The sequence below is a fragment of the Bison bison genome, unplaced genomic scaffold (assembly GCF_000754665.1).
Source record: "Bison bison bison isolate TAMUID 2011002044 unplaced genomic scaffold, Bison_UMD1.0 scf7180017864519, whole genome shotgun sequence".
Taxonomy (NCBI): Eukaryota; Metazoa; Chordata; class Mammalia; order Artiodactyla; family Bovidae; genus Bison; species Bison bison.
This window is the reverse complement of record NW_011495072.1, coordinates 265,727-280,086: the sequence shown is the minus strand read 5'-3', so window position 1 is coordinate 280,086 and position 14,360 is coordinate 265,727. Positions and strand designations below refer to the sequence as shown.

The window sequence follows — 14,360 nt, the reverse complement described above, 5'->3', positions numbered from 1 at the left end:
AGTTGGTGATGCACAGGGAGGCCTGGCGTGCTGCAATTCATGGGGTCACAAAGAGTCGGACACGACTGAGCAACTGAACTGAACTGAACTGAACTGAATGCCAAATTGTTTTCCAAAGTGGTTTGTTCTGCCTATTTCTAGGGATTTGGTTTTCTTGCGGTATATTCACCCTTTGTCCCATAAGGGGACTAAATATTATTTCAACAAAAGGGAGATCACAAGGGAAGGGGTTTGTGGGGGGGGCACTAATCCAATTACAAGAATCTTTAGAAGCAAAGTTTGTTCTGGCTGGCTGGGAAGAGGGGAAAGTCAGAGAGATCTGAATCCAGAGAAGGACGAGACATGACATTATTGCCGTCAAGATGGACATGGGGGGTCCGTCTTGAGAAGGAATGGGAGCAGAGTGCTCCCTGGCTGACAGACAATAAGGGAATAGAGACCTCTGACCTACACTGCAAGGAACTAGGTTCTGCCAAGAACCCTGAATGCACTTGAAAACAGATTCTTCCCCAGAGCCTCCAGAGAAGAGCCTGGTCCAGTAACACCTTGATTTCAGCCTTGTGAAATGCCACGCAGAGAACCCAGGGAAGCCCACCCAGATTTCTAACCTACACAGAACTATGAAATTACAAATGGTTGTTGCTTTGTTTTACATCCCTAAGTTTATGGCAATTTGTCATGTGGCAATAGAAAACAAACACAGCTTCTCTTCTGCATGTTTCTACCATTCTGCCTCCCCAGCCTTCATTCTGGATACTTTTCTCCTTAACTATCTTTCAGATCACAATTCTCTCCTCAGTTATACTTATTAATAATATGCTTTTAAACCCACCTATTAACTTCATAATTCAATTACTATATCTTAAGAGTTCTATAATTTCTATTTAGTTTTTTAAAGTTTTCATTCCCACCCAAAATTTTTCATACTGTCTTTTATCAACATAACATCACAGCTCTTTGGAAGTTTGGATCCAATAAGGCCAATAACTCCTATGGATCTATTTCTTTTTTCTGTTGTTTGTGTTGGATTTTGTGAATGTCATCTAATCTCCTTCTGTGACTAGTTATTTCTGACTATGTGCTGGATCTTGAACTTGCAAAACTGTCTGCTATCTAGAAATAATTTGATAACCAGTATGATGCTATCTTCCTCCAGGTAGAATTTACATTTATTTCTGCTGGACCTTGAAGCACTAGCAATTTGGGCTCACCTCGAGTTCAGCAAATGGGACGAGGTGAAGCTAAGCGGCTGTGCCTGCAAGAGCCTGTTACTTTCTGGTTTGTTCTTATTTCTAGCATGCAGCCCTTTACTGGACCCAATTCAAAGCAAAGGAAGTTCACTAAGCCCCTTTAGAGGGCCCTGGACTCCAATCCCTATCTCCTATAGCCCCACAAGACACTCCAAAGGACTCTCAAATCTCTCAGCTGTCCATACCAGAATTTTCAAATGCCCTCAAGGGCAAGACCACCCCAAATCCTGGGCTCCTCTGACTAGGCTTCTCCTTTCCCAGATCCTAGCCCAATAACTTTTCATTTACTTACTCACTATCTAGGGGCAAATGCTGAGCATGGGGATGGGGTGGGAAGGCTGGGAGACAACTAGCTAAACTGTTTTGCAGACACATGTTTAATTAACAACCCTATTTCCAGCCACCCATTTCATCTTTGTTTTCTGTATCTGGCATCTCTAGACCCATAACCTCTCTTGAGTTCTACTATAGATAGGTTCTCTTCTTTGTGGCAAATGTCTCATCTACTTATTCTCATTTCGTCTGCAGAAACTTGTTAAATGTGCTTTCATATCCACTGATTACTGCCCTCCTGGTCTCTTTGTTTAGGTGTTTGGTCCACCAATTTAAATAAGAAGCTCCAAAACATTTATTTTAGGGATATAACTATTAAGGTCCATGAAGACACAAATGATTTGCCCAAGGTAACTAAGAACTACTGCTATGAGGATTTGAGCTGGACTTAGAACTCGATTCTCCTGAATCACAGCATTCCTATGCCTTATATCATGTATCTACTTTATCACAAAAATATTGTTGTGGGCATTATGTTCATTTATATATACTAACAGAAAATAATACAGTATAAGAACAGGCCAACATTCATGCTTATACAGAACTAGAGGAAGCAAAAACGAATAAGTTACACCAACCATTTCAAGTCAAGGTTGTAACTGTCACTTCTAAGCACTCTCAGATCTAATAGTATACACTTTAAAAAAAAAGAAAGTTAAACACTTCATAAAAGACGCTTAACATCATTAATTAATAGAGAAATGCAAACCAAAATTACAATGAGGTACCACCTCACACCAGTCAGAATGGTCATCATTAAAAAGTCTATAAATAATAAATGCTGGAGAAGGTGTAGAGAAAAGAGAACGCTTCTATACTGTTGCTGGGAATATAAATTGGGGCAGTCACTATGGAAAACAGTATGGAGGTTCCTTAAAAAACTAAAAGTAGAGCTACCACATGATCCAGCAATCCCACTCCTGGGCGTACATCCAGACAAAACTATAATTCAAAAAGACACATGTAACTCCTATGTTCACAGCAGCATTATTCACAACCTGAGTGTCCATCAACAGATGAATGGATAAAGAAGATGTGGTACATATATACAATGGAACACTGCTGCTGCTGCTGCTAAGTCGCTTCAGTCGTGTCTGACTCTGTGCGACCCCATAGACGGCAGCCCACCAGGCGTCCCCGTCCCTGGGATTCTCCAGGCACGAACACTGGAGTGGGTTGCCATTTCCTTCTCCAATGCATGAAAGTGAAAAGTGAAAGTGAAGTCACTCAGTCGTATCCAACTCTTCGCGACCCCATGGACTGCAGCCTTCCAGGCTCCTCCGTCCATGGGATTTTCCAGGCAAGAGTACAATGGAACACTATTCCACCATAAAAAAAGAATGAAACGACACCATTTGCAGCAACAAGGATGGAACTAGAGATTAACATACTACGTGAAGTAAGTCAAAAGGAGAAAGACAAATACCATGTGGTATCATTTATATGTGGAAACTAAAATATGACACAAACGAACATTTATGAAACAGAAACAGACTCACAAACACAGAGAACAGGCTTGTGGCTGCCGAGAGGGAGAGGGGCAGGGGAGGGATGGAGCGTGGGGTTGGCAGATGCAAACTGTTACATACAGAATGGATAAACAACGAAGTCCTACTCTACACATAGGGGATTGTATTCAATATTCCATGATAAACCATAATGGAGAAGAATAGTTTAAAAAGGAATGCATTTATACATACAACCGAACCACGTTGCTGTCCAGCAAACATTAACAACACTGTAAACCAACCATACTTCAATTAAAATTTTTTTTAAAAAGAAAAAAAAAAAAATGAGGTTAAACACTTCATAGAATTGTTTTGTAAAACAAATACTCCCTAGTGCTTTGATTAACAGCTTGAGATTTTAGACGGAGAGAAAAAAAAATGGAATTTACATGAAAGAAATGTGCACACATTTTTCCTACAGAACTTGTAACTATTTAATTCTACTAATAATTTTATAAATACTGCAAATGATAAACATTATAAAACTTACTTCCTAATTATTTTATTAACAGTTTTAATGAACAACAGAAACACAGAAGCAGATAAATCAGACAGTTGTTTTTACAATTCAAAATTAGGAGTCAAAATATTTTACTTGGATCCCAGCTCCTCCATTTAATCTTATATCAGTACCTGCACTTTAATTTACCTGTCCCTATGTCTTTATAAAGCTCTAGTTTAGATGATTAACAAGTTTTTATAAACCATGCATTATTGCTACTATGATATTTTATTTCTCAAAAATGTAAGAACACAGATATATTCATTTCATGTTGTTGCTGTAACAAATTACCACAGATTGACTAGTTTAAAACACTAATTTATTATCTTACAGTCCTAGAGCATGCAGGTGCACACATGTGTGCACATGTGCATTAGTCCAGCATTTGGTTTAACCAGAAAGAAGGCTCTATTCCAGGCATGAACTGAGACTATCTGGAGTTTCAGAGCTAAGTCTTAAAAGACCGGTCTGGATAGATCAGCAGGGTTGCAGAGAATTCTCCAGCCAGGAGATGCAGTGGGGACAGAAGTGATGGACATGGGAAAGAGCCTGTCAGGTTTGCAGAGAAGGGACCACTGGAGAGAAGAGGCTATCTGAAAGTCAGGGCTTGATGCTGGGCATACTCAGGCCCTTCCAACAGTGACAAGGAAGAAAGGAGTCTGACTTGAACCATTCATAGTTTCTTGCTTCATCTAAACAGTAGAACAAGGTAAAATACCCTTTCCTTATGCCTTGTATGAAAAGAACACTTCTCTTTTGAGGAGTTTTTAAAGTATAATGCCAATATTCAAGATGCTGTGCAAAACGGCCAGAAAAAAAATCCTCCAAAGACAGGTGGGGGAAGTATCTCTCTTGTCAGTCTGGAACTAGGACTGCAAGCACCATCAGTGCTGCCATTCAGGGGAACCGAGAAGCCTCAAGCCTAGAAGGAAGGTGAGGAGCAGTCACCCACCTTCCCGGCTGAGAGAAAGCCAGCACAGGCTCTGGTAGAAAGGAGCAGTAAAGTAATAATGGAAACCAGGTTAAGCCCAGCTCTCGTGACAGCACCTCATCTAAAAGCCAAAAGAAAACATCCCAAAAGCCTAAGAATAATTTTCATAATTGCACAGACATTTCTAAAAGAAAGTACCAATAATCTGAATCAAATTAACTAACCCCTTTTTCATGAATCAGCAATGTTAACCCAACTAAAAGGTTTTGATTTGGTAACGAATAACTGGCTTGGATTACAAACTTAAGTGAATAATTACATCAAAGATTATAAAATAAACTGTTAGCTATACAGGGGCTCATTTAGAGCTACCTTAATCAGTTCATAATAATGACTTCTTTCTTGAGGAGAAATGGGCAAAACTCATTTTTTGATCTTTCCTTAAAATAAAAATTCAGGCTATGGAAATGGAATTTGCAAGACATGAGATTCAGGATGGTGTTAAACTTTTAGCATCTACATGTATGTGAGGTGACAGTTGCTCCTACAAATGTTAATAAAATTGTCAAAAAATTAATTAAAATTTTATTAGTATTTAAATTCTTTTAAAATTATTTAAAAGAAAATACTGAGTTAAATGTACTTTCACTTAACTCTTAGTATTTTCTTTTAAATAATTTTAAAAGAATTTAAATAAGTTACAAAAAATGACATATTTTACTGTATAATATAAATGAAAATATTATACTTAATATATTACATATTATAATACTAGAGTATCCATTAAATGACAAATATCCTTAATTTAAGGCATCCTTCAGCTTACATTTTTTCAAAAAAATCACATAAACATAAAATGAACCATTTTAAAGTGAACAATTCAGTAACAGCACATTCAGTGTTGTGCAATCACCACCTTTAAATAAACCCCAAAATTTTCATCACCCCAAAAGGTAACTCCATACCCATTATGAAGTTGCTCCCCGTTCCTCTTCCTCTTGTCCTAGTTAACCACCAATCTGCATGACTGCATTCTCTATGGATGTACCTACTTTGGACTCATATAGTAATACTACCGTTCATGTCTGGCTTCTTTCACTTAACATGTCTTTGCAGATCATCTGTGTCACAGCATACATCAGTGCTTCATTTCTTTTTATGAATAATATTCCATGTATGTATAGAATACAGTTTGTGTATCCATTCATTTATTGATAGACAGTTGGCCTGTTTTCACCTTTCAGCTAACTGGGAACAGTACTGTTATGAACAGTTATATACAGTCTTTTTTGAACATCTGTTTTTAATTCTTTTGGGAATATATCTAGGAATATTTACGAGGTCATATAATAATTCTATGTTTAACACCTGAGTGTTCATTGGAAGGACTCATGTTGAAGCTGAAACTCCAATACTTTGGCCACCTGATGCAAAGAGCTGACTCATTTGAAAAGGCCCTGATGCTGGGAAAGATTGAAGGCAGGAGGAGAAGGGGCTGACAGAGGATGAGATGGTTGGATGGCATCACCGACTCAATGGACATGAGTTTGGGTAAACTCCGGGAGTTGGTGATGGACAGAGAGGCCTGGCATGCTGTGGTCCATGGGGTCACAAAGAGTCAGACACAACTGAGCGACTGAACTGAACTGAAATTGTTGAGGAGCCGCCAAACTGGTTTTCACAAATTGCTGTACCTTTTTACATTTTCACCAGCAATGTATGAGGGTTCTAACTGCTTTACATCCTTGTCAAAATTTGTTTGTTTTCCATTTTGTTGATTATGGCCACCTAGTGGGTGTGAAGTTGTACCTCATTGTGCTTTTGATTTGCATTTCCCAAATGACTAACAATGAACCTCTTTTCATGTTTATTGGCCATAAATCTTTAGGGAAATGTCTATTCAAGTCCTTTGTCCGTTATTTTTTAAAAATTGTCTTGTCTGTTACTGAGTTGTAGAAGATCTTTATAAGTATTAGACTATGGTTAAATATTTTCCCATTTGTGGGTTGTTTTTTCACTCTCTTGCTGGTGTTCTTTGATGCACATAAAAATTTTTTTTATAAAGTCCAATTTTTTTCTTTTGTTGCTCATGCTTTTGGTGTCATTTCTAAGAATTCAAGGTCATGAAGCTTTCCCCTCTTGTTTTCTTCTAAGAGTTTCACGGTTTTAACTCTTATATATATGTCATTGATGCATTTTGAGCTAACTTTCCACATGATGTGAAATGGGAGCCCAACTTCACTCTTTTGCATGTGGGTATCCAGTTGTCCCAGCACGATTTGTTGAAGAGAGTGTTCTTTCCCCTTTGAATAATCTTGGCACCCTTTTTGAAAATCAGATGGCTACAGATGATTTTCTGGACTCTTAGTTTTTAAAATGTTTTCAAAATTCAGAACTTTCCATGTTATAATTCTACCAATGCTTTTATGAGAGGAGGTTTAGCTTATAATGGTGTATTTAGGAGCTTTCATTTCAAAACTAGAATTTTCAAATGAAAAATATATACCCATAATGAGTAATTTCATTATTAAACATTTCTTTAAAAAAACAAAGATGAGTAGTATACACAAACTGGAAATCAAAACTAATCCCTGAGAAACAGTATTTTATAAAGTAGCATGTAAGTTCATGATCATTTACCATGCTGTAATGAAGTCATTAATTTTAACTAACCCTTATAAAGACCTCTATTTTATAATTATGAACTTCTAATCAACCTCTAAATGTGGTTATTACATTAAATGTCCTTTTTATCTGTCTTGCTTAATTTCCTACATCAAACTACCACTCAGTTCCAAATAAGAGATATATTATAAATCAAAAGAATTTTTTACATCTAGAATTTCTTATTGACATCAAAGTATCCTAATATGAGCCATCCATTCACTTTAAAAATTCTCTTGGTGCATTGGGTTTTTAAGTACCAATACAGCATGTTATCAATTGAAAGTTAAGATCACCACTATTTTAGATGCAAGCCAGGCATTCCTTCCCAACAGCCCCGTCTCCCTCATTAGTTTTTCTAGAAATCTCTGGACTACCATCTCCTCAGCTCCCAGGACCTCTATCTACCTAGGGTGAAGAAAACAACTACCTTCCCTGATTATATGTCTCTACAACAGAGGATCAGTTACAAACCACAGATGCAGATTCTCTAAACTCAGTACCTCTAATAAAAATATAAACTCCCCAACCAGAACATTCAAGAGTTCTCTTTTATCTTGCATTCCCTTTACCTACCAGCTGTAATCATTAGGTATTTAGCTTTACCACAGTTCCTCTTAGATGTAAAGGTGATCTTGTTTTTATTGACCAAAAGAAGAAGAAAAGATTTTGCCCAGAGAACTAAGGGATAAAAAGTTCGGGAGGTGCTGATAACTGTAGTCTAGAAAATGTGAAAAACTTTACCTTTAGCTGGCCAGTGATGTCGCAGCAGCTGACTGTCTTACCAAGCAAGAGACTAAGGTTCAGGGTCAGACCAACGGTTCTGACGGCTGGGCTGGACACATAGTTGAAGTGAGACACCAAGGAAGAGACGGCCAGCCCAGCCCCTCATACGGCATCCCTTCCTGGTTAATCCATGGGGTGATAATGACACTGACTGGCCTCATCCTGCCAATGAAGGGCAAGGCACTGCAATCATGGCGCCTAGAAATGAATAGGAGTGATTGGGAATAAAAGGGGGAGGGGGGAAGGGTGGCCAGGATGAAGAAATGAATAAAACTCCAAATTTCGGTTACAACTCACTGTCATACCTATTATTCTAATATCATTATGACAGGGGGAATGGAAAAGGGGAAAAAAGAAAAAAGAAACAAAAAAGAAAAATTTCTACCTATTTAAATTTATGCAGCATTTTTAAGAATTTGAGTTTGTATCCTATAATCCGACTACATGTAACTAAAGCAAGAGGTTGATTCAATTTAGCTTATAAACCTATAGCAAAGAGTATTTTTTATCATCAGTGTTTTCTAAATTCTGACAACTTAGAGCTATTAAGTCTTCAACAACAACTCAGTCTACACTACTGAAACAGACCATACTTACCAAACAATTCCTTGGGCTCCAGAGCCAATTGGTTTCAACTGCTGGTATCGTTTTAGGACTGTGAAAGTTGAGTCTGCCACTTGTACACTGTAAAACTGACTATCACATTTACTGTCACTCATGATGTAGTGTCATATAATATTCCAAAGAACTGGTACAGTCGTCAGATTCCTTGAAAAAAAAACAAAACAAAACAGAATGAACATGCATTCTTACTGAAATTATACATGCACAGCTCACTTAATAGTGTTTTAAATTTTTGGTATATAAGACATTATGGTTATAAGCTGATAAACTCAGACCAAGTTCTGAACTTAAGCCACAAACAAAAAATGCAAAGACATCTATCTTAATGTACAAGACTATTATGAAGGGAAGAAACTTTGAGATCCTGCATGACCAGATCTTAAGGGACTGGATTAGGAAACAACCACCTTTGGAGAAAAGAATTTGCACATTTTTACTAGCCATGACAAGACCACGTCACTGTGTAATTCTCATCAGTTTCCTGTGGGGCCAGATTATGCTGAACTGTCTCAACCAGACATGGAGGTGTTCCGGAGATGTTGCAAAATGAACATGTCTATATCCACACAGAAAAACAAATGAACCAGGCTTCTGCTCTGTCCACAAATTCAAGCTAAAGGGATGAACCAGAAAGCAAATCTGATGTCAAAGTGATTATAAAAGTGCTAAGTTAAAGACAACAGGGTGTTGGAGGGCTGGTGGCATCTGTGAGAGCCATGCATACTGGTGAGTGCGTTCCTAACTTTCGAGCTGGTTCTGGAGCTAGCTTATATTCCCAGCAGCCCACGTCACTAGTGGGCTTCAATACAGGCAGAGAATTCTGTCATAACCTACAGTCAATAACATGGACACTATGATGTTAATCATGAGGTATGAGTATAAACTGGCAGCTCCAGAGCAGCCTTTTTGTGGTTTAGACAGTAAGTTAAGATTTCTACGCTGCAGGAGCCTATGTGATTTTATACAGAAAACAAAACAAACAGAAATAAATTGGCAGGAAGCTACCTTTACTTTAGTTTCCTGGCTCTTGTCTGATAATGTTTATTCAAAAGTTAGCAAGTTATGTATACTGGTCATTATTTAAAAATTAAAAAGCCAACAATAAAATCATTTAGGTTAAGTATTCCACACTATTTAAAAACACAGAATTTAAATTTTATTTTACAGCGGCCCAGCTTCTTGACTGTTTGCTCTACCACCTAACATTTAATGTCTACTCATGGAATTTTTGGTACTGGCGATAAATATTTCAACACAATGATGTCTAGGACTTCCATTAAAAATGGAAATAAATTTATCAATAACAAGTCTGAACAAAGAATTAAATCAAATTTATATTTGCTTCATTTTTTTTTTTTTTTTACCATTCTCAGGGCAGTGGCTGAGGCACAGCTATTAGCACCAGCGGCCACTTTGACCAAGAGCCATTGCACACCGGTTGAGGATTGCCTCTGGGAGGCCAGCACTGCACTAGATAAACTAACACACTGCTCACGATGACCCACAGGGATCGCTAGCCCCGTGTCGCACTGGAGTGACCCAAAGCTTAGTGAGCTGGCTAAGCCATGCAGTGGTGAGAGGCGGGCCCTAAGCTCTCAGAGGGCAGAGGCAGGTCCATCTTGATCACCGCGACACCTTGTATTTCCAGGGCAGGAGGACAGGGGGTGCCTGGGCCCTGGGACGGAGTTAGCATTCAATATACTTCTGCTGATCTGACCCTATAACACTGTAGCTCATGATTCCCTCATGATGCTACTCCATTTTACTGACATCTGAATATCCTTTCCTTAATTTAGTTTTAGTTTTAAGAGGTTGAGACAATTCATTTCAACATTTATGGGGTGCCTTTCAACAAGAAAGTGATAAATAATACAGAAGACATGGCAAGATCAGCCAGGAATTGGTCTTGAAGCATCATCTAATTCACTCTTTGGGGAAGAAATGTGAGGAATGAGTCTGTTATCTTTACTGTAATCTAAGTTACAAAGAGGTATGTGCCGTAAGCAAAATGTAAATAAATCTGAAAGGCAAGTGGTTCAACCCACAGCAGGTGCAGAAGACAAGAAGAGCTTCATGGAGGAGGGGGCATTTGCCCTGAACAATTTTGCCAGAGATAGTGCAGAAGCACAGAGCTCAAACTGTCTGTGCTCAGACATGGTGAATTGCTCAGCTTGACCAGTGGAGTACAAATGCAAAGGATCAGAGACAGACTCAGCAAAAAGCCAGGAGCCAATAAAATCTGCTGTTTCTTTGGCATATAGTAATGGATCAGCCATGATGGTCATTCACAAAGCATTTGAGTACCACTGTGGACCACGTCCCTTGCCAGAACAGCCAGCCTGCCTGCCTTTTGGGTTTCGAGTTTACAGAGAGGGTACACTCAGAAGAGAGTGAATGCAAGGAGAGCCCCAAAGCCAGAGGACAGAGGTTTAGGGTGCAGGGAAGAGCTGGAAGTGCCTTCTAAGCATGACAAGCCATTTGAGATTTGGTTTTGCTGGGTCGTGGGGGAAAAACTGGAGACAGAAAACAAGGCCAGATCACCACAAGCCCTGGAAGCCACTGGGACCCACCTGGGTCTGGACGTGCGCCTAAGGGCTGTGGAGGCATCAAAGCACGAGAGGCACAGGCTCTCAGACTTGCTTCTCAGAGAGGTCATTCGGGAAGCTGAGAAAGGGAGTGACTAGAGTGAGTAGGGCTCAAAACAGGCAGACCTGACAAAAATGGCAGGATCATGGTAGCTGGGGAAGCGAAGGAGATGCGTGGCTTAGAGGAAGAGTGTGTGTAACTTGTTGCCCTGCAGGAGATGGGGAGAAATAAAGGTGAAGCAGCGGAAGGCAGGCAGGAGGTAACTGCACAGTTGGAGAGTTTGACTTTGGACAAGTCTGAGGAGGCCAAGGGACAGTATGAGAGGACCAGGCTGCTGACCTACTCCAGGAGCCACTCCTCCCTTCATTTGCTGGACAGACAGCTGTCCAGCCAGAGATGACATCTGGCCACTTTCCTGGCAGCCAGGTGTGGCCAGAGGACCAACTTTTGCCTGATAAGATATGAGCAGAACTGACGGATGTTACTTCTAGATCATTTTTTAAACAGAAAGTTGCTTGCCTTCCCATCTATCTTTCTTCCTTGCTGTTGGCTGGGTGATCAGTAGGTGTACTCCCAGAGATGGAAGTTACATGGTGAAGATACTAGAATCACCCACCAGCCAGAGTCCTGAACGACCATGTGGGACACAGCTGGGCCATTCTGGTCCACCTATCCACACTGAGATTGGCATAAATTAATCTAGGTCACGTTGAATAATTCTGGAACTCTCTCTGCTACAGCTGCTGTAACCCATACTCTGACTGGTACAGTATTAGATTAGCTTTCGTGAATTTGGGGAGTATATTACATCATTGTGTTACCTACTTAGTTGTGTTCAACTCTGCGACCCCATGGACTGTAGCCCACAGGCTCCTCTATCCGTGGAATTCTCCATTCAAGAATACTGGAGTGGAAAGTCATCCCCTTTTCCAGGGAATCTTCCCAATCCAGGGATAAAACACTGGTCTCCTGCATGGCAGGCAAATTCTTTACCATCTGAGCCACCAGGGAAGCCCCCTATATTACATCATTAGGTCAATAATTAATACAGTTTCATCTCAAGATTTTAAATAATTTTTAAATTAAAATAAGTTGTCCTTATCAGGCAGGAAAAAAAAGTCACTTAACAAAGAATCTGTTAGAGCCACCTCCTCTGCAAAGCCTGGGCTTCATGAGAGCAAGAGAAAGAACCCCAAGCCAAAAGAAGAAAGCATGTAAATTAACTATTAATGAAGTCAACTCCTGGATGTATTTCAACAAAATGGACCTCGTGATCCTGGTGGCTCAGCAGTAAGAATCCACTGGCCAATACAGGAGACGCAGGTTCAATCCCTGGGTTGGGAAGATCCCCTGGAGAAGGAAATAGCAACCCACTCCAGTATTCTTGCCTAGAAAATCCCATGGACAGAAGAGCCTGGCAGACTACAGCCCAAGAGGTCACAGAGTCAGACAATACTCAGCTACTAAAAAACAACAACAAACAAAAGAAATAGCTGTAAACAAAACGGACATCAACCAAATTGAGAAGTGTAAGAATTCTTCAGGCAACCACATTACCAACACACAGAAGGTGGAGTCCCTGACTTAACTCCCATCACTCAGGTGCTGGTTCCTCACCTCGGCTCCCAGCAGTGGGACCCACTGCCCGTCACAGCGCCCTGTCACTCAGCTTCTGCAGGTCTGCCTCCGCCTCCCTCTGCCAGGCGAGGAGCTCCTCAAAGGAGGAAAGGCCTGTCTTCCCTCTCATACAACATTACTAAATAAATGCCAACCAATGATCCACTGAGAAAGCTCCTAGGAGGATACACTCTGCGCTTACAGACCCGAGGGTGGTGAATGGATGCCTCAAGGTTAGGAAGCGGCATGGCCTTTGCTAAAGGCAACTGCCTCAGGTCTACACCCTCCCCACTTACCATGCTGCTTGGCAAATGAATTGCTCTAACTGAAAACCTCTGTTTCTTCAACATTGGAGACTCCTGTAGTATCCCCTCCAGGATACTGGAATAAAATCTACCCACTCTATGAATAAACATTGGGCAGGAGGAACATTCCTATCTGTTTAGAGCCTGTTTAGAGCATTTAAAGAAATGCTTTAAAATTTTTTTCTCTACCTCTAGAATGCTCAAACTACCACACAATTGCACTCATCTCACACACTAGTAAAGTAATGCTCAAAATTCTCCAAGCCAGGCTTCAGCAATATGTGAACCATGAACTTCCTGATGTTCAAGCTGGTTTTAGAAAAGGCAGAGGAACCGGAGATCAAATTGCCAACATCCACTGGATCATGGAAAAAGCAAGACAGTTCCAGAAAAACATCTATTTCTGCTTTATTGACTATGTCAAAGCCTTTGACTGTGTGGATCACAACAAACTGTGGAAAATTCTGAAAGAGATGGGAATACCAGACCACCTGATCTGCCTCTTGAGAAATTGGTATGCAGGTCAGGAAGCAACAGTTAGGACTGGACATGGAACAACAGACTGGTTCCAAATAGGAAAAGGAGTACGTCAAGGCTGTATATTGTCACCCTGTTTATTTAACTTATATGCAGAGTACATCATGAGAAACGCTGGACTGGAAGAAACACAAACTGGAATCAAGATTGCCGGGAGAAATATCAATAACCTCAGATATGCAGATGACACCACCCTTATGGCAGAAAGTGAAGAGGAACTCAAAAGCCTCTTGATGAAAGTGAAAGTGGAGAGTGAAAAAGTTGGCTTAAAGCTCAACATTCAGAAAACGAAGATCATGGAATCCGGTCGCACCACCTCATGGGAAATAGATGGAGAAACAGTGGAAACAGTGTCAGACTTTATTTTTCTGGGCTCCAAAATCACTGCAGACGGTGATTGCAGCCATGAAATTAAAAGACACTTACTCCTTGGAAGGAAAGTTATGACCAAGCTAGATAGCATATTCAAAAGCAGAGACATTACTTTGCCAACAAAGGTTTGTCTTGTCAGGCTATGGTTTTTCCTGTGGTCATGTATGGATGTGAGAGTTGGACTGTGAAGAAGGCTGAGAGCCGAAGAATTGATGCTTTTGAACTGTGGTGTTGGAGAAGACTCTTGAGAGTCCCTTGGACTGCAAGGAGATCCAACCAGTCCATTCTGAAGGAGACCAGCCCTGGGATTTCTTTGGAAGGAATGATGTTAAAGCTGAAACTCCA

At 40.2% G+C, this 14,360-nt stretch overlaps 1 protein-coding gene across 3 annotated transcripts in view; it reads right to left on the bottom strand.

Moving 5' to 3' along the window:
• MAPK9 (mitogen-activated protein kinase 9) overlaps positions 1–11,251 on the bottom strand; it is a 55,350-nt gene extending 44,099 nt beyond the window's left edge. The window contains exons 1-2 of one of the 3 annotated variants that reach the window (XM_010830673.1): positions 11,169–11,251; positions 8,572–8,742 (exon numbers count right to left, since the gene is read on the bottom strand). In XM_010830673.1, coding sequence (XP_010828975.1) covers positions 8,572–8,693 — 122 coding nt within the window. In that variant the 5' untranslated portion in view covers positions 8,694–8,742; positions 11,169–11,251. The remainder of the gene's footprint in view (positions 1–8,571; positions 8,743–11,168) is intronic. The other 2 variants (XM_010830672.1, XM_010830671.1) reach the window with 2 other exon arrangements.
• Positions 11,252–14,360: the final 3,109 nt, after the last annotated feature.